Genomic DNA, 25107 nt, shown 5'->3' with positions numbered 1-25107 from the left:
CCATAAATCAAAACTGTAAGGGGAAGGAAACAGAAGGGTCAGACTGAGTCCAAACCAAAGGCCAGGCAGAACAGCTCTGTCTTGCAGGCCCTGTGGAAAGATGTCAAGTCCCGCAGGGCCCTAGTCTCTTGTGACAGAGCGTTCCACCAAGTTGGGGCTAGTACTCAAAAGGCCCTGGCCCTAGTTGAGACCAATCTTAACCACCTTGAGACTTGGGACCTCCAAAGTGTTGTCATTTGTGGACCTTAAGGTCCTCTGCGGGGCAACAAGGCACACAAAAAAACCCTCAAGAAATGTTTGCACATGTACGTGAACAAGCGTGACCCACTCCACTCCAGAGCTCAGCATATCCAGCCAGCTCTGGTTTGTTCTTCCTAGACAAGCAGCTCCTCTTGACATGCTCCCCACAACCCTGCCCTACCATGATGCCCACCCCCAGTATCCACACCAGGGACATGACAAAGTACATGGCAAGGCCTTGTCTGGGAATGGAGTTTATTTATCAAAATAGCGTTATGGCTTCAATCAGATTACATTATGGGATTACATCTGAAGACAAGACGTAGGCAGGGTGACTTGCAGGACATGAGTTCCATGGATGGCGCTATTAATTCACAGATTGCAGGCAGCAACCCAGTAACTCAGATCTCTGCCGCGGCAATGATCTCTCCAGCCATACCTAAGGAGAAAGGGGGAGCAGGGAGAGAAAGAAATGCAGACAGCATGCGAAGCCAGTCATGAGCCAGATGGATCCATGGCCTTACTCTGTATGTGGCAGCTTCTTATGTACTTCCATTGTAATGAAATGCAAAAGTGTAACAGGCTGTGCATTTCTCCACATCTGCCTCGTGTTGCTGGAGGACTGTGGGGATTTGAATAGTGGCTCACAGAACCAGCCATCTGGTATGGGGGCCCAGGGTAGCTGTCAGTCTCCATGGTCCCTGCTAGGATGGGAACGTTGGTGGAAACCAAATGCTGGACCCAGCAGGGTTCTTCTTCTTAACTGAGGGGCCAGCAAAGTTTGAAGGTCCTAGTTGTACAACGGTGTGTCCTGAATGCATGCCCTTGTTGAGAACAGCAATCTGGCCAGGGTTGGGGAACCTGTGGCCCTCCAGATGTTGCCACACCACAACTCCAATCATCCCACCCCATTGGCCATTATGGTTGAAGCTAATGGAAGTTGGGAGTCCAACAATGTCCTGGGTAGGGGAGCACAGGTTTCCCACAACTGACACAGACAAAGGACGCGGAGAATGCTTATTTATAGTATCTCCCTGAAACTGCTGAGAGGAGAAATCAGATTCTGTGCTCTCAACAGTGTGGTTATTCTTCTCGTGTGCCTATGACTTGTCTCACTTGCCTGTGTGATATCTGGACATCTCCACTACTTTTGGGGTCTCTCTTTGGCCCACTTGTCTTTGGGGTCTGAAACTTAGACCTGGGTCATAACAATTTAGATTGACAATGAGGAGTCACAGGATTGCATGCTTCTTCATACAAAAACATCCCTGAACATAACAAAACTCAATGTCAGACAGCATGTCTATGTAGGGTGTTTGTGTTGTGTTGTGTTGTGTTTCATATGAAGAAGCATCCAAGTCTTTGAGTGCAATCTGAGTGATGCAGCACAGACTCAGGTTTACAACCTCAGAAAGAACTATCTGCACTTAAATTATTTTTTTAAGGTATCCTTGCCTTGTCTCGTGTGCCTAAAAAATCTGAATCTCTCTGCTCTGTAGATAATTTACTGCAATGCCTCTCTTTGTGTGTCAGTCTGGTCCAAACGGCCGAAGTGATCTGTACTGGAGTGACAGTCCTCCTGGCTTTGGGCAAAGTGAGTGCAGGGAATGGACCAGAACTCTCCAGCATCTTCAGTTTAAAAGGATCAGGGGGAAAGTGATGGGAAAGACACATTTCTACCTGAGAACCTGGAGAACTACTGCCAAACAGATTAATCTCAGTACTAAACAGTATTGACTTGCAACAAGTTAGTTTCATATGTCTAGATGACTATGTGTTCATGAGTACCCAAACTTGAGGTTTAGTCCCAATGCCAGATTTCAGGACCCAGGCTATTGGGGAATACAACTGTGTGTGTGACTACATCTGCAATTCTGTTATTTGTAATATTTCTCCCACTCAAACACTGATCAGGATGGCAAAAAAAATAATAATTATTATTTATTACTACTATTAATTCAAGGTTTCAAACCAGAAATCTCAAGTAACCATTCCTTCCTTGCCCACCCTCCAATAAGAACTGGAAAATGGAATTGGCACAGATGCTTACTGCCAATGGGATTTTAAGGCTAGATGGACAGCTACCAGAAAGAGGAGATAATACAGAATGGAGAGATGGGTGGAGCAGGTAGACAAGGCTACTGAAAGACAAACTCATCCCCTTACCAGTCTGCCAAGCCTTCTGGTTCAGCTGTAGCTCGCTTGAGACAGATTATGTCATCAATAATTTCTTCAGTAAGTAGATCTAGGGTGTGAGGAGGAAATGGCAATATTATGTACTGCACAATAATATACTGTTGGCATCTGTCTGTCTTGAGAGACAATGGAGTGTGCCTCTGGGGGTGAAGTCAAATTGCTATGTTAGCAGTACCAAAGTGACCCCCCCGGGGGGGTGCATGACAGGCAGATTGTATGGCGGTCCTGAGTTGCCCAGATGACAAGTCCTTGCTGATGTGGTCCAAAGGAAAGTAGAGAAATATGTTTGGCACCAGCTTGGCTACAGGAGTTGCCAGAAGGAGCTATCCAACTGCCTTAGGGACTCCACTCTGGATTCATGTAGGGTTTACTCCCTTGCCTATTCCAATCCTGAAGGTATCCCACAAGGCAACAGAGATTTAGGATGAGAGTTTTCCTTCTCCTAGATGAGCTACCTTCCCAGGCTGGCAAGCCTCATCTACCCCTCAATTCCCTCTGCAGTACATGCAAAAACTTCCTTCTTGACCGTTGGACCCTCTAATGGTCTCATTAATACATATTGAGATAAATATTGTTAAATAATTATTTATACTGAGCTGTCTGTGTGCAGCAGTTTCAGCAGAGTGCAAAAGGCCAGATTGAAACAGATTGTTTGCTGGTTGGTCCTATCATTAGGCAGAGTGATGCAGTTGCTTCAAGAGGCAAATGCCCAACAAGGGAGGGACTACATGGTGGCATTTTGCCTTCTTTTTGAGAAGATTGAGATCTTCTCAAAGGAAGATTGAGGAGTGTTTGGGGCTCGTGGGGGTCTACTTTGATGCCAGTGACAATTTCTTTTGATTTCCAAACATGTCCCTGTGTCCCCAAAGGTCGGTGACACTGGCCTAATGAAAGGGCAAGCGGAAAAAGGGAAATGAGTGGTTGGTGGTTGGGTGGCTAAAACAAGAGAGGACCAACAGCCTGTGGTCCAGAGGAAGAGATGGCCAGAGGAAGAAGTCGGGGAAGAAGGCAAACGGGGAAAGCAAAGGGTTGCAGGGAAAGAGTTGTTAAAGAGGGGAGGAAGGGGGAAGTTCTCATATGGATCTGAAAGCAAAGCCCAGGTCTCTAGTTACAGGCCCCTATTAATAATATAACAGTGTTCCTGTGGCAGGTTTCCAAAGCGTACAAAGCACTTTAAATACATTAGCTCAGTAATCATTACAACAATTATTTAAAACAGATTTCATTTACTCAGTTAAACATAGGTGCCCTTATACATAGGACTCGGCTATGCTCATCAATTATATTGTTATAACTGTTTTATAAACATGTGACACTGGATGGTGCTCTAGAGCTGTAGATTTGTCGCCAATGGGATTTTCCATTACAAGTGATCATAACACATTTTTTTCTGCAGTGTGTATACATCCAGCCTGGGTCAGACTATAATTTTATTTTATTTTATTTTCTGACAAGTACAATATTGTCTACTCTGATTGGCAGAGGTTTCCTAGGAACTTTGACAGAGACTCTTTCCCATCACAGAAGCATGAGAAGGGCATTGCTGGATCAGGCCAGAGGCCTATCTTGTCCAGCATCCTGTTCTTACAGTGGCCAACCAGATGCGTTTGGGAAGGCTCCAAGCTGGATTTGACTGCAACAGCATTCTCCCCACTTGTGATTATCACCAACTGGTGTTTAGAAACATACTGTCTACAACAATGGATGTAGAACGTGGTCATCACAGCTAGTAATCTTTGACAGCCTTACACTCAACAGTGGAACAGATTCTCACAAGAGCTGGTGGACTCTCCTTCCTTGGAGGTTTTTAAGCAGAGGTTGGAGGATCATCTGTCATGTATGATCTAGCTTAGATTCCTGCATTGCAGGGGGTTGGACTAGAGGACCTTTGGAGGTCCCTTCCAACTCCGCGAGGGACAGGGATCTGTCCTACATCATCTGCTGTGAAGACAGATGCAAAGAATACATTCTGCTTCCCTGAAATCTCTTTATCCTCCTTTAGCACACCTCTGATTTCCTTGTTGTCCAAAAGTTCAACTTAGGTTTATGTTTCTAGCAATGGGCTCACCCCATTCTGTTTGGGTATCCCTTGGTATCTGCTTGCACTTATCTTGCCAAAGTTTGTACTCCTTTTGTTCTTTTCAATTGGACAATACTTCCCTTTTCTTCCTTCTTGACTCTAATACTCTCCTTGACTCTGCTCCTTAACCACGTTGCATCCCCTTGGGCCTAGTGATCTGCAATATACATTATAGCCCAGCTTCTCTTATGGTGGTTTTGAGCAACCCCAAGCAGGCAGTTCCACACGATACATTCAAAGCATATTCAACACCAATCTAAAGTACATGGCTTCCCTCAAAGAATTCTGGGAACTGTAGTTTGTTATGGTTGCCAAGAACTGTAGTTCTGTGAAGGGGGAACTGCAATTCCGAGGGCCTTCTGGCGGTTCCCACACTGTGAAAAGTGAAGCTACAGGGAACCAGGCAGAGGGCCTTCTCAGTAGTGGCACCCACCCTGTGGAATGCCCTTTGGTCAGATGTTAAGGAGATGAGGAATTATATAACATTTAGGAAACATCTGAAGGCAGCCCTGTAAAGGGAAGCTTTAGAAGGATTAATGTTTTACTATGTTTTTCTTTATGCTGGAAGCCGCCCATAGTAGCTGGAGAAACCCAGTCAGAAGGGTGAGGTATAATAATAATAATAATAATAATAATAATAATAATAATAATCCCAGGATCCTTTGGGGGAAGCCATGTGCAATGAATGTGGATTTGCCCCCTTTTCAAGAAATTTGACCCTGCTATTACAGCCTGAGCCTTACTTAATATGCCAGGGATCTTTACACAGGCCCTTCAACATGTAATGTCTATGTCTCTCCAGCACTGGACTATGATCCCACCCTAAAAATCCATGCAGTCTCTTAATTGAGCGACAGCCACTACACTACCCTGATTTTCAATGGCTGCTATTGCAGCTGTGTCTATGTGGATTCTAGCAACTTCTCAGAAGACCAAGAGACAATGTCTGCTGGGGATTGGAAGACTGCAGCAGAGCTAGTTAGGAGCGTTCTCTGCAAAGGCATCCCTGAGCAGGATCACTGGTTTTAAATAATTTGGAGGTTTCATTTACAATTAAGAGGCATACAAATTCTGTTAAATAGATTTGCCGGGCCAGACTATGGGCTTGCTGTGGCCAGCATGGAGGTTGCACCATAACCCAGGCACTCACCCCTGCCTTCTTGCAATGACACTCACCAAAGCAAGATAAACTGCACAGGTTCTTTGATAGAGTGTGTCGGTCAGCACACCAGGAGCGACTGTTGATCTGGAAGATGCCGTATTCGGAGCTGCCATCTGAGTTATGCATCACAGTTTCCGTGTTGAAGCCACTTGCAAAGTATGCCAAACAGATCCCTAAGATAGGTAGGTGGACAGGTTAACCACTTTTCCCCCCAGAAAGAAGTTGTTAGGAAAGCAGATTTTATCAGAGATGAAATTTGTCTCAAGGAAAATGTGAGTGGGCTTTCCCTCACTGGAACTCAGTTCTGGCTCCTCTCAGGTGGGCACCATTGTCATTATAAGTGAACGAGGGACCTCTTTTTCTAGGAAAATAGCACTGGATATAATTATAGGACAATTATCCTTCAAAAGTCACACCTCAAAATTTTGAGATGCAGTTTACCAACCAACCAGTCTTTAAAAAATGCATTTATTAAGGGAAAGGGTCTATAAAAATGTATACATTGGTGAAAATGATATATAAAATACATTATGTTGAGGAGAATTGCTTTTAAAATGTGCATATTAGTCAAAGCTGCATACAAAAATGTGTATATTAGGAGAAATTCAAGCTAAAATAGGGATGAAACGCTATGAAGATTTTGGTGCAGAAATGTGGAAAGCTGAGTGAAACTGAAATTGACAGAATCACTCATCCCTTGCTGTTCTGCATGCAAACATGCTAGCGGAAGAGATGCGTTTTGAAAAGGATCTTGGGATTAGTGGGATGCGTTCTGCACACTAACAGTGTCAACATGCAAGCTTGGAATCTGACTCATGGCAAAGGATTTGACATTGATACTGATCTTGAATCTGATACTAGGCTTCCAGCCCTCATGAGCGCAGAGAAAAATATAATCAATAATAAAAAAATAGTTATCTCCCAATTTCTTTGTGGATGATTGGGATAGATAGTACGGTTAAGTGGATGGATAGAAAATAGTAGCCTTTACTATAGGGACAGGAAACAAGAAAGGGCATTAGATTCCTACCCTGTACCCAACAAAAGCTCTTCCCAGCTCCCCATTGCCTTCTAGGTGTTACCAGAAGATGCAAGACACTTTGAATTTCTGCTAACCGCCACCCATCCCACAACCTGCAACCCAATTCTGCAGTGTGTGCTACCAGAGTGCACTGGCATTCTCACAGCTTAAAGTAAACTTTGTTCTGCATTTTGCAGTAGCTTAGTACATTTCACTGTAGTGAAACATCTAATGGGGCATGGGAGACACTGAAGGAATCCCTTCTAATTTGAATCATTTCTTCAATGGACAATAATAACATAGCATCATTAAAAATAATCATCACCATTTATGTAATGCTGTGAAATCCCTAATGCTGTGCCCATCACTTGTGGCCTAGCCTTTTGGTTAGACTATTACCAGCACCAGCAACTTATTGCATACTCTTTAAAAGTGCCCAGGAGACAGAAAATTAAGTTGGGGAAGAGAGAAGGGAATTCCCCTTGCTCCTCGGGTGGGGTGGGGGGTGCAAGGAGGTGTTAAAGAAAATTAGAAAAGGAGATAAAAGGTTAATATTTATTATTTTGTGAACATATAAATAAACTGGTACTAGAAAGGGAGGAGGACACTGTTAGAGGAGGAGGAAGGGAATGAAAAAAGAGGAGAGGAGGGATGAAAGGTGTGAGAGATAAGGTACAGGTTGGATGTGAAAGGAGAAAAGGAGAAGAAACTACAGGAGATGGGTAAAAATAGGCATGGTGGTGGTGGGGGATATAAAAGAAAAGGGCTCCTCTACAGAAGCCATGAATCAGCAAATTCTGCAGAAAATGAGGAGGCTGGTTCATAAGATGCGCAGAGCAAATTCAGGTTGTATTCAGGTTGGCGAAAACAACACAGCTGTGAAACTTCTTGCCACAATAAAAATTCTATGGCAAACAATTCAGCAATTTCCAAAGATATAATATTCAGTTGCCAGTTGATTATGCAAACTCTGCCTCCATCTTCTACCACTTTGTGTCTGGCTCCACCCCAGTGCCACCTTTTTGTGACTGGTGGGCCTCAGTAATTTTCAATCATTTCAAGTGGGCCCTTAGGGTAGAAAGTCTGAGAAAATGCTTTCCAAAGCATAATGCCCATTGCTGTTTTCTTCAAAGTGGATTTGTTGTACTAGAGCAACAGAGTGCTTTAATCTACTTTTAATGCAGAAACCTGTAATTCCAGCATGCACTTGAAACCCGGCTGCAAAATATTGAGACTGGAGGCTAGAGCTGCCATACTTCAAAAAGTACCATATTTTTTGCTCTATAAGACTCACTTTTTCCCTCCTAAAAAGTAAGGGGAAATGTGTGTGCGTCTTATGGAGTGAATGCAGGCTGCGCAGCTATCCCAGAAGCCAGAATGCAAGAGGGATTGAGGCTTTCACTGCACAGCGAACCCTCTTGCTGTTCTGGCTTCTGAGATTCAGAATATTTTTTTCTTGTTTTCCTCCTCCAAAAACTAGATGCGGCTTGTGGTCTGGTGCATCTTATAGAGCAAAAAATACTTTAAAAACCAGGAAACCACCATAATTGTTGAGCTTTTTTAAGGGAAACCCTAAATTCACCCCAGATGTCAATTCCACCTTTGAAATCCCAGCAATGTCCAGGAAAATCCGAGCATATGGCAGCCAGAGCGAGGTGGGAAACTGGTTGCTTGGGGCCACTTTAATTTCTGCCCACATGCCCAATGGCTTTCTGCAAACTTCTCCTTGCCCACATACAAGCTGATCCTGCCAGTTTTGGTGATGCACCACGTCTTCACACCCTCCCACAAAACACAGTAAGCAGACTGACAACCACTCATTGGCTACTCACAGTTAGCTAAGCTGTAGCCCTCATGCCCATCCATTCCCCAGCGTTTCAGTGTCTGTGCCAGCTCACAGCGACTGTAGATCTTGCTACGGACTTTCACCGCAAGGCAGGCCATAAGAGGCAGCAGCAAAAGAGCCTTCATCTCTTCCCAGCGGCCTGGTCCTGCTGTCCCTGTTGCTAAGCAGGAGGAAGAGGGGACTTTTTCAGGCTGACCAGATCTACAAAAAGAGAGAGTGACTTGGAGATCATCCAGGGAGGAAAAGGATGCATTACTATTGTGGAGAGTTATCATGATGTAGCAAGGAGACAAGATGTGTGGTGTGGGCATCTCTACTAGGAGCAGCTGGAACTGACGTGCAGCCACTGAATTGCAGGTGGCAAGACTTCTCAGTGAAGAACCTTCTAAAACTAGAATGACCTCACCCACCCATTGGATCTTTCTGGGCAGGAAGGAATATAGAGGTGTTCCTGTCCCAGCTGAGCCTTGCGTCATGGTTCATGACCTAGGGCCTGGTCTCCTCTTAGGAGAAGAGACCATGGATACATGGGAGCATAATGGACTGGGAGGTAATTTTGCCCTTGGAACTTGCCTCCAATGTTCCCACCTGCTTAGAAATTCCAGCACCAGGCACCTGAAAAAGCTACATTACCGTCCAAGGACTCGAGCCTAGAGGCAGAACTTGGAAACCTGTGGACCTCCAGTTACTGTTGGACTTCAGTTCCCATCAGTTCCAGCCAGTGGGGCTAATGGTTAGGGATGATGGAAGTTATATTCCAGCAGCATCTGCAGCACCCTGGTTTCCCCAGCCCTGCCATAGTGGGACCATAGTGGGACCCAGCCACCCTTGTGCTACTAGAGTTAGGAGCTTATAAAGCAAGACGGGCCCCTTTTAAGAGTAGAAGTGCCACTCATGAGGGCTGAGGCTAGCTGTCTAGCAGAACCTGTAGCCCCACTTAAGGCTCAGTTTGGGCTTGCTGGCTCTTGCAGCAACACCAAAGTCTGTGTCATCTGGCTTCTAGCCTAGTTTCCAACTGGAGCTGTCCAGGGTGCTACCTACCTTGGCCTCTACTTTGCCTAATTTCACTTATCTGGACCCATCCTCTGCTCTGCTTACTTCTGCCCTACTGGTGCTTGACCTCTGCATGAGCTGGATCTGCTTGCTGGATCCTGAGCTTGGACTTTGCAACCTTGAGTCCCTTGAATCTGTGCTTAGTAAAAAGGCGCTGGGACCGAGCAGCGGGAGCGCACCCCACCGCAGGGATTCAAACCGCTGACCTTTCGATCAGCAAGTCCTAGGCGCTGAGGCTTTAACCCACAGCGCCACCTGTGTCCCCTGTGCTTAGTACATGCCCCTATTTCCCCCTGGTTGGGACCACTAGCTGAGATCGTACATCTTGCTTGAGCATCAAGGGATTCCTGAGCTCTGGTGTGTTCCTGCATCTGTGGTTAGTCTTTCCTCCTGACTTGCAGATTTCTCCTTGAATCTATTGCCCCCTTTCTCCTCAGTACTTGTCCCATGACCCAGCACTGGCAGTCACTGAAGGCTGTTGCTTGGCAAAAGTAAATGCATGGGAAAGATTGGGGTGGCTTAGTGCAGGCACCAAATATAGCAATTTACAAATTTACAAATAAATAAACAATCTTGATTTATTTGCATGTACATCTTGGGTATAAACACATGTACCACCTGTACACATGCACTACCTGTACATCTGCACAGATTGCATCCATATGCATACAACATAACACCTGGTTGACTAAGTGTTTTATTACCCACAGGGCTTCATGGAGGCAGAAGCCCTGCCTCTCAAATTAAGTGCATTGCTCTGTCTTGATGCCTCACACTGTGTTTTGGCTACTACATTGCCTCAGAGCACAACCCCTGCTTTCCCCCTGGGGATCCTTTAGAGAACAAACTGCCTTGGGGGACTGGTTGCTATAATTTCAATTCAAAAAGATCTGAGCAGTCTCTTCTGGTTCTGAGAGGCTGGTGATTCACTCTTATCGTTGGGGAGCTCCATTCAGAATCCAGCCTTGGTTGATTTAGGTGCCTTGAGACCTCCTGGAAAATGGTCCAGGCTCTTGGTAAAGGGTGTGGCTAATTAAAAGCTTTCCTCTTGGCAACATCCTCACCTAACTTATTATCCTCATGCCAATTATTCTCCCAGGGGAAGGAAAGCAGGAAAGATACATAAGAGTGTGAACTGTGCAGCATGCCCTCTTGAATATTGCCTTAGAGCAGTGTCTGCCTAACCCAGTCTTCCCCATATTTCTGATACCTGAGGCACACAATTTTTCCAAATGAAAAGTGGAATCATGTGTCCCTCTCAAACCAAAAAGGACCAGAAGGAGATGGGCAGCTTGTACGTCTTGTATTCTGGCACTTAATGGTCTCTACTTCAGGTGTATTTGGATCATTCCATTGCTCCAGATGTAGAGAGACTGTGTGTGTGTGTGTGTGTGTGTGTGTGTAGCATTTATTGCCATCTCAATGGATGGTGAGTTGAATGAGACTTCCTGGGAAACTATAATTATTTTAACAGCATATTATTCATGGCAAATTGTGTATCACAACACAAAGATACACATGGTGTATCTCAACACAAAGACTGGGAGCGACTGACCCTACTAACCTAGCATGGTTTGCCCGATGAGGGTGGAGTTCAAATCCATTTCAAATTAGCGTAGTGGGACTTCTAACGTAGGCAAGAATTAGGCCTCAGTTTTTCGTCTTCAAGATGCCGAGTCTATAGCTCCAGAAGCCATACAGTGCTAACTAGCAGAATGAGGAGCCTACCTTTGCCCAAATGCCTGCCTGAACCTCTCCAGGGCCACCACAAAGTTCTTAAACAGCCCAGCAAGTTGCAGCAGGCAATGCACCCCACCCAGTGTTGGCAGTTCATCTGGCTTCTAGAACCTCAGCTCTGAGGTCGCCCTGTGATGTCACAGCCTGTTACCACTGCCCTTGAAGAGTCAGGCCCAGTCTCTCGATTCTGGCCTAAGATGGTTTTTGCTGCCTAAAGCAGAGCACCAAATGATGCCTCCACTCCACCCTGGGATCTTGCTACATCATTCAGAGACTATTTTCTGCTTTCATCTGCATTCTTCTAAATGCCACCATCTGCTTCGCCTTGTTGCATGATAGGACTGGTGCTGCAGTCTATAGGTCCTGAAGTACAATTACCTACCAGCACCAGAAAACATGGCCAATGGCCAGTGATGATGGGAGTTGTAGTTCAGCAATTTCTGGAAGGCTAAAGGTGGAAACCTGATGTAGAGCAAAAGCATGGAGGGGAACTGTGACCCAGTAGCTCTGCCCCTAACCTCTGTGCATCTGTTGACCTCACTCCCAACCTCCCAACATGCCGTAGAAGTGAGGAATGGGCTGTATGCATGGGCACATGTACACATGTAGAGCCTGTTCTCATCTTCTGGCGAATGTACTAAGTCAGGCCAGTGGAAGTGCAGAGGTCAAGAACGTAGCCACGAGGCACAATCCTATTCACCCTTCATGTTTTCAGTCTGCATGTAAATCTAAGGGGGAGAATACACACTTTCTGCACTCCCAACCACACAATTCAAAAGTCACTTTGAAGTAGCAGGGGCTGCTGGCTTGCTAAGTCCTTTCTGGACCATCAAACACTTAAAGGCACACACAGCATGAATGGAATCCCATCCCTGTGGTAGAACTATAAATGAGATAAAATTCCTAAGGAGATAATAGCAACAATAAAAAGTTTGGTTAGGAAAAGGCATCAAACTGGGTCAAGAATGCAGCGTTCTGCATTCTTGACCCATTTTTTGCATGCTCAAGGGAAGTATGTGGAGAAAATAGCAATTTGATGCTTTCCTACCTTACAGAGGCAGCAAACATGGACATGGAAGGAAGACCTCTGTGTGAGTGTTCCTTAGGAACACCTACATTTCTAGCCAGCTCATTGGTTCTTCATGTTGAGTTCATGATGGCTAGGTTCTATCTTTGCTGTTGAAGGCAGAACCACTGGTGGAGACATTACTGTTGCGTTCAGTTCCTGCTTGCAGGCTTCCCAGATGCATCTGGTTGGCCACTGCTGAGAACAGGATGCTGGACTACATGGTTCCTTGGTCTGATCTAGCAGGGTTCTTCTTGTGTGCAAGGCCAGCCTACCACTAGGCAGCAAGGCATTGAGTGGTGGAGAGCTGCTGCAGCCCCTGTGCTGGTTTGCGGCCGTCTGATGTGGTGGAGGATATTGTTACATCACTAATGTTGGCTTGAAGTCAGATTCACACACCAGAGATAACCATCTTCTCCTTTGCCTCACCTTGTGTGTGAATATATCCCAGAGTGGGAGTTTAGGATTTCCATTTTGGGAATCTTCCCACCACAATGTAGCCATATTTAGGGAACAGTGAACACACTTGAGGATGGGGCAAAATTGTCTTCATCCCTGTGCAGGTTCCCTGGAGGCATTCCCTTTAATATGCAGAAACTTCTGGCCCTTCTGGGGCAGAAACTGCCACCACAATGCTACTGCAGCTTCTACCATATCTCTAGTTCATTGTACCTCTAATGAATGCCTCTGTAGGACTACCCAGACTAAAATCTCCCCCTACTGAAAACTGAAATGTCACCCCAGCTGCACCCTTACTAGTTTGACTAGTGAAGGAGAAGAGAATGCGCAATCAGTACTCCTCCTAGCTGCAAAAGTGGACTGGAGCCCATCAATTAGACTCATTCATTGGATTCAAAGAATCAACACTTGGTCAAGACTTAACTATGATTTGTAAAAGCTTATTGACATATAGCGCTATGGGAGGGCTGGAGATTATTATTTCCTGCCATCTGCCACCCCCCATACCTTGTGCCATGTCCTGAGGGCACAGCCTCTCCTCTCCACATACGATTGCCAATTAGTAATAATGAGGAAGGCTGCCCACTGGGACCCAGAGGAAGGCTTAGCAATCACAAGGGCCTAATCACATTAAACCGCAATCGAAGGGCAATCAGCACAACAGCAACAGTCGATGCACAATTTCAGGGCTCATCCTTCTACTAACTTCCCGGAAGCTTTGGGGGGTTGCGGGGAGCCACACAGGTGGTATAAAGAAACAATACACAAGAGCACAAAGCATCGTATTGCTGGATGAGACCATCTTCTAGCCCACCGTCACATTTCCAAAAAGGCCACCCAGATGTTTCTGGGGTTGGACTAGATGACCCTCAGGGTCCCTTCCAGCTCTAATTCTATTTTTCTAAGGCACATGTGCAATGGCCGCACCCTGCTGTTACTCCCCTGTTCTCAGCGGTAGGGTTTCTGAACGTGGAAAGATTCTGTTCTATCATATCTAATGATCAGTCTATCCTCTGTACATGTTATCTATTCTAGCCCTTAAGTGAACTGCACATTGTGTGGAGGTTTATTTCATTATTCTCAGTCTTGAAGAACCTCTCAGCCATCAGTTTCATTGGGTGATTCCCAGACAAAAGCAGCAAAATGTCCCTCTCTTCCTTTGCAATAGCAACCAAGCAGGTGCAGGATTCTTGGATCCCTGCAGGATTCCTAGGTTAGAGACAGTGGAGGTTAGAACTCTTTGATGACCTGCTGGACTTCCTCTCCAGCCACCACCCACACTTAATGGCAGGCATGGCACTTGTGTGGCACAAAGCAGCCACTGGTGCCATTGCTGTTATCTTTCATTACACCGTGTCTGTTTTTAAAAGGGAGAGATTGGCTCCCCAGTGTTGGGGTGGGACGTGGCCTCAAGCAGTGCACAGCCACACTATTTACCACTTGGGTCCTTTACCACTACCCTGCAAGCAATGGTGAGCTGGAATGCTGGACTAGCTGCAGGTTCCCCTTACCTGCCAGACCAGTTGGCACCTTTGTCCCTCTGGAATTGCTTTTAAGCTCCACAATTGTGTCACGAAGACAAAAGCTTCAGCAAGGAAACCCAAAATGATAAGCAGTGGCCTGATATGACCCCCACCTCACCCCTGTTAGGACAGCAAGGAGGACGGTGGTGGATCCGAGTGCGGAGATGCTTTTGCAGTGACTGGAAGGGCTGCAGGCCCTGCAAGTCAATTCCAAGGGGGATGTGGCAAGCAGAGAGCTTTTCAAGGGCCTCTCTATGGACTGGCTGGCTCCTGCTGTTCCAAGGGATTTGCCTTGACAATAGAAAGTCATGATTGCTGGAACCTTATCCCAGGAGATGGGTTCAGGGTGGGCTGCCACCCACAGAGGGCCTCCGGAGTGCTGTCAAGGAAGGCATCAATTCAACACACTCACAGAGCAATTGGCATACCTTGGGAAGTCAAGGTGTGCACGCCGCTCCAAGAGAGCTACAAAACTCTCATAAACAAAAACGCACACATACTTAAAGTGCATCACAGGGAACTGTAACAAAGCAATGCAACAACTCTCCACATGCAGACATATGCATCCATTCAGCAGCATTTTCACAGAGCACCTAGGCACATCTATAACCTGCATAAATAACTTTTAAAGTAACTCTGCTGCACAAATTCATATTCCGGACTGCACATATACCCAGAGTTCCAGTATCCTTCCACTCCACATGCCTTGCCTGGCCCCGTTCCCTTGATGTGAACATCCCTTCCCTTCCCTACCCCACCCCACCCCCTCCTGCTCCTGGCCATCTCCATCCTGGGAGGGGGTGCTCCAAGCCAAGGGGTGGGAGGCGGCACGGCAAAGCCGCACCCTCCACACGTAAGACAGACAACCAGGGAGGGGGTGACGTCAGAACTGGCTTAAAAGTTTGGTTGGGGGGGACACAGCAAGGATCAAAGGAGATGGAGGGTGGACGAACAGGGAAAAGGAAGAGCGAAGGGTTCACTGACGTATACCCTGAGACTGTCAGCTCCACAGCTGGTGAGTTTGGGGAAGCTTTGGTCTACAGACATGAGAGGGGGCACAGGGAGGCCATCTAGACCAAAGAGGGTCCAGATGCTACTGAACATTTGGGCGGTGGAAAAGCTGCATGTGAGAATGTGTCACTACCACACCAGGGATTGTGCAGAGGGGGACTTGGGAGCCAGCACATCAGTGATGCGCTTCCAGCTCTGAGCAGGACTTGAAAACTGTGTGGGAAGAAGTCTACAAAAGCCTTCAGGAAACATGTGCAAGGCTTCCTTTTTAGAGCTTTTTATTAGAACCAAAAACCAGGATCAAGGAGGTCTGGGGTGATCTTTGTTTCTGTGTGTTGTTTCTGTATTAAATGGGAAATGATATTTTTGTGGTATTTCTTCTTCTTACACCATTGTTGAGCTTTGGAGGAGAGATGGACAGTGAGATGGGAATATTCCAGGACAGTGTGTCTCTAGCTCTTCTCCTGATGACCTATTTATTGAGCATCTATCCTTATTTGCTAGCACAAAGCTTATGTGTTAGATTATATCTGGTCTCTATTGAGAATTCATTATTTGTAAGCAGGTTACACAGCAATGAGCATTCATCCTGATTTGCTTGCAAAGTTTTTATATATCTTCCCATTCATCATTTGTACATTCCACACTTCTCAGTGCATCTCCCTGTCTCTCTCCTAATCACAGAAAGTCCACCTCTTTCTTTATTATATTTATATGTTTTCTCTTCACAACAACCCTGTAAAGTAGGTTAGGCTGAGGGACAGTGACTGGCCTAAGATCAGCCAGTGAGCTTGTGGCTGAGTAGGGATATGAACCCTGGTATTCTGGGTCCTAGTCCAACAGGTACACTACATTGGCTTTATTAAAGTGGTTGTTGTGCTAGAATGGAGCACTTTAATCACTTTTAATTGTAAACCTAAATTTCCCAGTATACACTTCAACCCCTTCCACAGAATACTGACAGTCTGGAGACACTTTGAGGTTGGGGTTTGGTAGGAGAGAATATCAGGAGAGCTTATTTGAATACTGTCTGTGGCTTTCAGAACCATCTTCTGTGCTCATCACAACACTAATCACAAACTTAATTCTGATCCGAGACCAAATTCCATGAAACCACCAGCAGATGGTGCCTCCTGGCCTTTTGCAACCCCAAATCAATCCCAAATTTGTGATGGAAGCGGAAAACAATGTAACTGTGGTTGCATGCACACCATACATTTCAAAGCAGATGACTCCTTTAAAAGGAATCCTGGGAACTGTAGTTTGTTAAGGGTGCTGAGAATCATAGTTCGGTGAGAGGTAAGCTACAGTCCTCAAGATGTTTTGAGGAAAGTCATGTGCTTTAAATGTATGGTGCATGTGCAGTTTCGTTCCCTTGGTTTCCTGGAAGGGGCAACCCTTCTATGCATAGTCAAGGAACCATCTGTCCTAGTTCCAGATCTTGTTCAGTGTGATTTTAGCCAGGAGGTCTTTTAGGAGGGGAAGAGTTGCCACAGTCTCCACAAAAGCAGGAAACTTGTCCCAAGGAAAGAGCAAACTCATTTTCCACATGACAGCCTCTAAGGAGCTGGAGGAGATTGCTGAGTGGCAGGAGACTGAAATAGGCTGGAGGGGGGCTTGTAATCCCTTGGGGGCAGCCTCTCCCAAAACACTCGGATGGAAAGACATTAATGAGAAAGCTGTTTGGGCTCAGATCCCTGGGGGCTCAAGTTCCTCTATGCTGGGGTCCCAAATTAATTAGCTTTTCAGGTGAGCCTATTGTGCTCCCCTCACTCTCACGATCTCAGGTTCTCCCAGGGAGTGGGGGCTGGAGAATCATGTTCCCCACAGTTAATCCTAGGGATTGCAGGAAGGAATTGGGGAAAGGGTGCGGGGAAATATTGTTACCGTTCTGGCACTTAATTATCAGTACAAGAGGTAAAGGTTCACAACACCTGATGCTGCCAGGTGCGGCTTCTGAAAAATTATTCGAAACGCTCAAAGAACTTTCAAAGCAGGAGACTCTTTATGAAGAAGAGACAGTTGCAACACAGCTTTTTGCAGCTAGCTGAAGCAATATCCAAGTGGTTCTAAGAAATCACATACCAGGGTTGGCTCAAGCTACACTATTCTGCTGTCCTGAGCCAAAAATAACAATTTCCAAAAAAAAATATCATTCTACAGGGTGGGAAGTGTGGGGAGCAATATGCAGGGGGAAGAGGGCTCTCTTTCAAGGGTCGTTCCATTTCCAGCTCCTTTCATAGAATCATAGAATTGTAGAGTTGGAAGGGAATTTGAGGGTAATCTAGTCCAACGCCTTGCAATGCAGGAATATGCAGGTGGCCCGTATGGGGATCAAACCAGTGACCTTGATGTTATCAGCACCACACTCTAACCAGCTGGGCAGGAGTATGTAAGGTCCAAACTACCGTATTTTTCGCCCCATAGGACGCACCGCCCCATAGCACGCACCTAGATTTTTTGGGGGGGGAATAAAGAAAAAATATATTTCCCCCCCAGGCGTGGGGCTGGCGTGGGGGAAGCCCGAGCTTCCCCCGACCCCAGCCCCCAGAACAGGCTGCTGCCTGCAAGCCTTGCGAGCCTGGTGGGACCTCCCGCTGGGCGCGCGAGGCTTGCGGACATCTGCCCCAAGCACGGGGCGTGCTCCGCAGCGTGCCCCGTGCTTCTGGCTGCAGGCTGCCGCCCCAAGCCTTGCGCGCCCGGCGGAACCTCCCGCTGGGCGCGCAAGGCTTGCGGATAGCTTCCTGAAGCCTGGAGAGCGAGAGGGGTCGGTGCGCACCGACGCCACTCGCTCTCCAGGCTTCAGCGAAAGCCTGCATTCACCCCATAGGACGCACACACATTTCCCCTTCATTTTTGGAGGGGGAAAAGTGCGTCCTATAGGGCGAAAAATACGGTACACGGGGCTGGCAAACATGCATAAATGGAACTCCCAACAGCCTTCCCAAAAGGAAAAGCAGCTTTGGGAGGGAATGATCTAGAGCAAAGAAGCAAGACCAAACAGACCTCACAGCTGCAGAGTTCTTGTAGCAATGTCACATTACGAGGAGTGTTTCAAGATGTAGGCAGAGGGGAAAGTGGGGGTGAGGGTGGGTTAAAGGAGTAGGGGTTGGAAAGTGCTCAGTCCTGAGGGGCACTGGCAAAGTTTTGGGTAAAGGTGACTTGTAGGTCACGACAGAGAAATGCCAGTGGATCCTCTTCTTGCCTTCCAGATGTGGAAGTTCCCCTCTGTAAGAAGTTCCCCAATGTACCAGAACCGGCTGGGGTCTCTCCAGCTGCACCTTCCTCCCTTCATACAGCTGCCGCCCCTACCAGGAGACGTCACCGGACTACCTTCAGCCAGGACCAGCTAGATCACCTGGAGGCAACATTTGCAAAAAACCATTACCCTGATATTTACTGCCGAGAGGAGCTGGCCAGGGCTATCAAACTCAATGAGGCTCGCATCCAGGTACCTGCTCAGTACGTAATGGCCCCAAGAACATATGGACACTGCCATATTGGACGTGTTAAAAGCAGCCTGCAAGGGGCCTTTTGGAAACTGGGTCTCCAAGGCAATGTTGTGCCTTTCTACAGCCATGAGACAAAGAAAGTGTCCTTTTTAAAGTCACATTTAGAATTAATTTTCCCCTTTGGTGTTTTTCATTCTATGTTTTCCTAATAGTGAGGCAGTATTTTACTAACTGCATTAATGGGTGTATAGACTTGAAGCTCTCCGTTTATGTAAACTTAAACAGTTGTGTTGCATGTATTTCTTTATAAAAAAATTTATAGATCACTAATTCATATAAAAAAATCAGAGTGCTTCACGACAATTGTACATAAAAATACATACAACAAACCCCATAGAAAATAGTTAAAATCAGAAACCAGGTAACTATTGTGGAAAGGTGCATTCTTAATTGCCTGAAGGAATGGAAAAGTTTTCAGCAGGCGTTTAAAAGTTGAAACAGAAGGCGCAGGGCCAGACCAATGTTACTGGTTACATGTTGTTGTAACAGAGATTCTATATGAGAAACTGAGGCATCCCCCTCCCAAAACCTACTACTTTTTTATTTTAACAAACAAAAATATTAACCAGAGAACCAGCTGAGTGTGCAAAGTCCAGAAAGCTGCTAAGAATCTCTGCTTGGGCCCACAATTCCAATCTGTCTACCTACACATACCTATGTATAAATGTGCATCATTCCCCTTTTGCCCTATTGTTTTGTAAGTATAATTAGTTCATCCCAAACACACTGCACAAGCTTATCTCATAATTTCCTGCTTCTGGCAGATGTTTACCTTCTGCCAATGTCCCAAAACATTCTTGGTTTTCTTAAAAGGCTGGCACTGACAAGTTATGGATTTTCAGGAATAATTCTATTCTAAACATCGTTGCCGAGATGCCTTGCCCAGGGAATACGATTCACAATATGCATTTTCTCTCTCCTTGTGCTGACAGGTTTGGTTCCAGAACCGGCGAGCCAAGCAGCGAAAGCAGGAACGAGCGCTACCCAAACCAGGCACTTCTGGTGTCCTCTGTCCCCTGCCTACACCCCTACCTCGACAGTACCAATATCCCCCCACTCTTGGGTCACATCATCACCTGCCTCGCTTTCCCTCCACCTACACTCTGCCACCCCCACCTCCCCCTGCTACTTCTGCCCAGTTTTCCTGTCCTAACCCCCACCACCCTCAACCCTCCCATGCTCACGAAGACTGGTACAGCCCTCTGCGCTCCACAGCTGCTCCGCCACCTCCTGTGCTCACTCTGAGTCTCGACCCCAGCACCCACTGGAACTAAGAGCTCCTTCTCTGCAGCAGATTGACAAGGTGCAGGAACACAGGGCAGGGGAAATGATCATTAAGATACCCAAAGATGTGAACCGTTGTCTTGTTTATTCTGCTGGTAGTGGCTTCCATTAAGCAATTGTGCTGCATGAGCTTGACTGTTCCAGTGATAAACAACAACACACACCACTGCCAAACAGTGATATGCATGGTATCTGAAGAACAAGCTCAGTGTAACATCCTGTTTAAGCCACGTCAACGTATCTGCTGAAGAACCCCTGCCCCTTTGCTACAAAACCCCTGTGCTTCTCAAGGTCTTCTCGAATGGAGAGAGAGGACTTGGTCCATGTAAGGTGCTGCCCAGGCCAGTTGGGCCAAACCTTCACATGAACAACTTAGGGAGCAACCTAGAACCCCAAACTTCTCAGTATCTGCAATTTGAAAGTAGGGTGACCCGTTACACATTGCCAAAAAAGAGGATTTGCAGCACCAAAAAATAGGGCACCAGTTTGCATAAAATTTGCATATGCTAATTTATATGTATAGACACAAATCTAGAAATAATTACTATAATTTAAATAAAATTATAAAACAACTCACCATAGTGGAGAAGATGCCAGGCAGCAGGTACTACTAATTGTTGATGGACAGCTTCAAGGCCCCTCCAGCTCTCCTTGTGGCTACTTAGTTTTAAACTGGATTTGAACTGGACAACCCTCAAACAGCTTCAATTAAAGGACTGTCCTTTTCAAAGGACATGTGGCTACCCTAACTGCAGAGGAAGATCAGTAATGGTGAGCAAATCACCTTTGAGAAAGCCCTGATAAACTGCTGAAGAACATTGGAGGTTTCCATTAGAGAGAGACATGCATATTTGAGCAGAAAGAAAAATTGAACTGTTCTATTTTAATTTGTTCTGAAATAAATGGATAGATATGAACTTGTATTAATATAGCACCAGGAACAGACTCCAGAATCAATTCAGAAAGCAGAACTATGAAGACAAATGTGAATACCTAAACAAATGTAACTGCAACAGATGAAGAGACAGACAAAAATAAAAAATGAATGAGATCTTAAATAACAAAATGAATGACAATAGGAAATTGGTGTGTGTTAGAGATCTTGCAAATCCCTGTTCCCAAAAATGCAGTCTGAAAACCATGGTTTTATGCTCTTGGAGGACAGATATAGCCCACTATATTCCTCACAAGTTCATCAAATATTTGCACCATTGTCTGTTTTTGTGTAATTTCAGGGATGCTATTCAAACCATAAAAAAAACATTTTAAAAAGATACATAAAATTTTAACACACCACTGCCACAATTAATCCCATCTGAAAATTTCAGTTCACACATCAGAAGATCTTACACAGCAGCTGCCGGATGAAGCTTAGATAGTCCACCTCGGCTCTCACACAAAATGCCTGTATATTTTCATATACCTGTTACGCCTTTTAAAACAGTTTAAGTTAATAGGCCTGCTATTTTTCTGCTTCAGCCTCTCTTTCATTACACCCAGGGTGAATAAAAATCAATGATTTTTTTAAAAAATTAAAAATTGGATTTTTTTATTTAAATCAGATTTTTAAAATAAAATGCTTTTGGAGGGAAAATCTTTCTAAAGATAGTTTTCTATTTAAGTTACATTATAGTCTAAATCAGGAAATAAGGATTTGTTTTCAGTTTTTCATGTGTACTAAATCTCAATCTAAAGTTGTTTTTTTAAAAAAACCATTTAACCACATCTGTTAACAAACATGGATACATATGCTATAATGTTATTGTTTTAGTTAAATAAATTGTTTAAATTGTTGAGGTAATGATTGTTTTTCTCCTTCCAATAAAGTACAGCAGAAAAGTTGTCCAAATATGAACGGTTAACTTATTAAGCCTCATAATAATTTCATAATTATCTGTCAATGTATTTCTAATAGTATAACCAAATCAGTAATTTTTGATATAACTGTAAAAACTATTCTGAAAATTTATTATTCCAAAAATGAAACCTTCATCTGGTTGTAAATATTAAGATTACACCAACAAGAATGAGTCTTTCTGTAAAAAAATGATTTAAATCAAGTCTTACTAACCAGTGATTTAAATTGTGATTTAAATCAAATCCACCCAGATTACACCCTTGCAAAGTGTTTATGTACAGTGGTACATACACTTCAGGTTACAGACTCCACTAACCCAGAAATAATACCTCGGGGTAAGAACTTTGTTTCAGGATGAGAACAAAAATCGTGCTCTGGCGGCACGGAGGCCCCATTAGCTAAAGTGGTGCTTCAGGTCAAGAACAGTTTCAGGTTAAGAACAGACCTCTGGAACGAATTAAGTACTTAACCCAAGGTACCACTGTATTTACCTTTTAGACCTTGAAGGATCTGAGATGGATGGTGGTGGATGTATTTCAAGGTACCTTCACACCCTCCCACATTTCAGAGATGAAAATTGGGGTGCTCTTGTGTATGTGTGACGTGCCTCGAGTGGCACACTAGAAATCATTGCCTCAGAATGATTTTGTCTCTCCTCCGCCACCACACATTATGTACTGCTGAAAGCTCTTTTTGGCCTACTACTCCAGATTTCATTCATTTGCTCTGAAATAGCCTGTCTAGTCTAGCACTGGCCTCTAAAAGAGTGAAGCAGGATATATTAGTAAACTTCAGAGTTTTCAGTTTTGTTTTTTTACAAAAGACTTTGTTTAATAAAATGCTAAATGCTAAAATGGATCTGCTGGTTTTTGTTGCAGGACAGTTTCAACTCAAACGGAAAAAAAAATTCACAGTGGCATCTACCGTATATTATCAGCATTGTTTGGGGAGGGAAAAGATGGAAGGAAAGTGGCACCAAGGGATTTTATGTCTGTATAATTTGCATGCTTGTGCCTTAAATAGATGCATGTCCAGATGCATCTACCCACCTATTGGGAGCTTTAATTAATCTAGAGGAGCTGAACCGTGAAGAATTCTAGTGCATGTGTGTGCAAATTAATACAATCTTGCAAAGGCGTTCCCCAAAGACATAACAAGGATGGTACCTTTCAAGAGAATGATACAAGAACAATAAGGACTACCAGTAACTTTTACAAAGGGACTGCTGGAATGTGCTCACCTGGTCTCAAATGCATATGCATGTAAACAACTGCACATGGAACACATGAAGAAATTATTATTATTATTATTATTATTATTATTATTATTATTATTATTATTACTATTTTGACTTGTCCCTTGTTATCTAAGGCCTCCAAGAGACTTATATTTAAAAGCATAAACAAGAGCACATTATTCCATAAAAGATAAATATTATTTTTATTATTACAAAACTTTTAAATTTTTTACAGTAATTTGAAACAATCCTTCCCGGCTGCAATAGAAAACTTTTTAATCGCAATAATAATAAAACATAACACAGACCATCAAAAGTCGGGGGGGTAGGTACATTTTTACCTGGTGCTGAAAATATGTCAGTGAGTGCCAGGCAGACCTCTGGAGAAAGCATTCCACTGTTGGGAAGCCAAAGCTGAAAAGGCCCTCTCCTTTGTCATCACCCTTCAATTTCCCTCAGAGGAGACCAGAAGATGGGCCTCAAGTGAAGATATAACAGTCTAGGTTTATACTGTGAGAGGCATAAAAAGCCGTAAAGAGATTTAAAAGTAAAAAACAGCACTTTGCATTGGGCTTGCAAGCAAATATATATGCAGCCAGTGTAATAGGAACAGTACTGGTATGCTTGCTTCAAACCTATGTGAAGTTAGGCAGCCGTGTTCTGCACTAATTGAAGCTTCTGCACTATATTCAAAGGCATCCTCACATAAAGTTCATTACAATAATCCAATCTTAAGGTTACGATGTTGTTGGTATTTGTCTCTCAAGAGACAATGGAGTGTGCTTGTGGGGGTGAAGTCAAACTGCTGCATTTGCAGCACCAAAGTGATCTCCCCAGGGCACAAGCCTGGGCAGCATTCATGGAGATCTTGGGCTGCCCAGACGACAGGACCCCTCCCTCAGCCTCGCTGATGTGGTCCAGAAGAAAGCAGAGCAATATGTCTGGCACCAGCTTGGCTGCAGGAGTTGCAGGAAGGAGGTCACAAGGCGCCATCCAACCACCTTAGGGACTCTACTCCAGATTTGTGTAGGGTTTACTCTTTAGCCTTCTTTTCCTGAAGATAGCCTGCAAGGCAGTGGAGGGTTAGAATCAGTGTTTTCTTTCCCCCCGATGAACTACCATCCCAAGTTGATGAGCCCCATCTGCCCCTCACCTCTCTCTACAGCATGTGCAGAAACTGCCTTCTTCACCATCGGTTTCACTATTGGTCTTGTTCGTAGTGTTGTAAAAATCCTGCCAATTGCCCAGACCATCTCTGTATTCCACAGCTTTATTAGGACTTCAAACTATAAGCCAGCCACACCAACTAGAAAACTCCCCAGAGCTCTCTGGAAACCAAGTGGATCCATGAGTGTACAAACTGCCACTTCATATACATTAGTTGATTGAGATTGATTTTCCACTGTTGATAATCAGATGCTATAATAAGGCAACTGTGTTTTTTTCTAAAAGGGAAACATTTTCCAAATTGATGCAAGAAAGGCTAGGTAAAGAGACCCCTGACCATTAGGTCCAGTCGTGACCGACTCGGGGGTGCGGCGCTCATTTCACTTTATTGGCCGAGGGAGCCGGCGTACAGCTTCCAGGTTATGTGGCCAGCATGACTAAGCCGCTTCTGGCAAACCAGAGGAGTGTACGGAAACGCCGTTTACCTTCCCGCCAGAGCGGTATATATTTATCTACTTGCACTTTGACGTGCTTTTGAACTGCTAGGTTGGCAAAGAAAGGCTACTGTCACATAAATACAATCTGCTACAGCTTGAGAAGACCCTCTAGTAATGTGTAAACAGTGTGGGCCAAGATGCTCAAGCATAATACATTT

General features: G+C 44.9%; 2 protein-coding genes across 3 annotated transcripts; one reads left to right on the top strand and one right to left on the bottom strand.

Moving 5' to 3' along the window:
• Nucleotides 1–478: 478 nt before the first annotated feature.
• On the bottom strand, nt 479–12136 carry LOC309360268 (sperm acrosome membrane-associated protein 3-like). Of its 2 annotated transcripts, none has more exons than XM_081894947.1 (5): nt 11163–12136; nt 8532–8746; nt 5693–5851; nt 2407–2485; nt 479–679 (listed from the first exon to the last, which is right to left on the bottom strand). In XM_081894947.1, the coding sequence occupies exons 2-5, from the start codon at nt 8668–8670 to the stop codon at nt 613–615; spliced, it is 444 nt and encodes a 147-aa protein (XP_081751073.1). In that variant the 5' UTR covers nt 8671–8746; nt 11163–12136; the 3' UTR covers nt 479–612. The 2 variants fall into 2 exon arrangements, with proteins under 2 accessions (XP_081751073.1, XP_081751074.1); XM_081894948.1 differs by having other exon boundaries at nt 11327–12135.
• Nucleotides 12137–15158: 3022 nt separating this feature from the next.
• On the top strand, nt 15159–20931 carry LOC309360319 (homeobox protein prophet of Pit-1-like). Its single transcript, XM_081895013.1, has 3 exons — nt 15159–15398; nt 18607–18845; nt 19839–20931. The coding sequence occupies exons 1-3, from the start codon at nt 15320–15322 to the stop codon at nt 20178–20180; spliced, it is 660 nt and encodes a 219-aa protein (XP_081751139.1). The 5' UTR covers nt 15159–15319; the 3' UTR covers nt 20181–20931.
• The last annotated feature ends 4176 nt before the right edge of the window (nt 20932–25107 follow it).

Source organism: Podarcis melisellensis (assembly GCF_964234715.1).
Source record: "Podarcis melisellensis genome assembly, chromosome: 17".
In the NCBI taxonomy this organism is placed as follows: domain Eukaryota; kingdom Metazoa; phylum Chordata; class Lepidosauria; order Squamata; family Lacertidae; genus Podarcis; species Podarcis melisellensis.
This window is presented reverse-complemented; position numbering and strand designations above follow the sequence as displayed.

What these genes read in the sequence shown, in the direction of transcription:
- LOC309360268 (XM_081894947.1), bottom strand. Translation starts at nt 8,670, where the DNA reads ATGAAGGCTCTTTTGCTGCTGCCTCTTATGGCCTGCCTTGCGGTGAAA. An exon ending in GGGCTACAGCTTAGCTAACT is followed by an intron (nt 5,852 to 8,531) that starts GTGAGTAGCCAA and finishes TACCTATCTTAG; the next exon opens with GGATCTGTTTGGCATACTTT. An exon ending in CCAGAAGGCTTGGCAGACTG is followed by an intron (nt 680 to 2,406) that starts GTAAGGGGATGA and finishes CTTTCTCCTTAG; the next exon opens with GTATGGCTGGAGAGATCATT.
- LOC309360319 (XM_081895013.1), top strand. Translation starts at nt 15,320, where the DNA reads ATGGAGGGTGGACGAACAGGGAAAAGGAAGAGCGAAGGGTTCACTGAC. An exon ending in GACTGTCAGCTCCACAGCTG is followed by an intron (nt 15,399 to 18,606) that starts GTGAGTTTGGGG and finishes CTTGCCTTCCAG; the next exon opens with ATGTGGAAGTTCCCCTCTGT. An exon ending in TCAATGAGGCTCGCATCCAG is followed by an intron (nt 18,846 to 19,838) that starts GTACCTGCTCAG and finishes TTGTGCTGACAG; the next exon opens with GTTTGGTTCCAGAACCGGCG.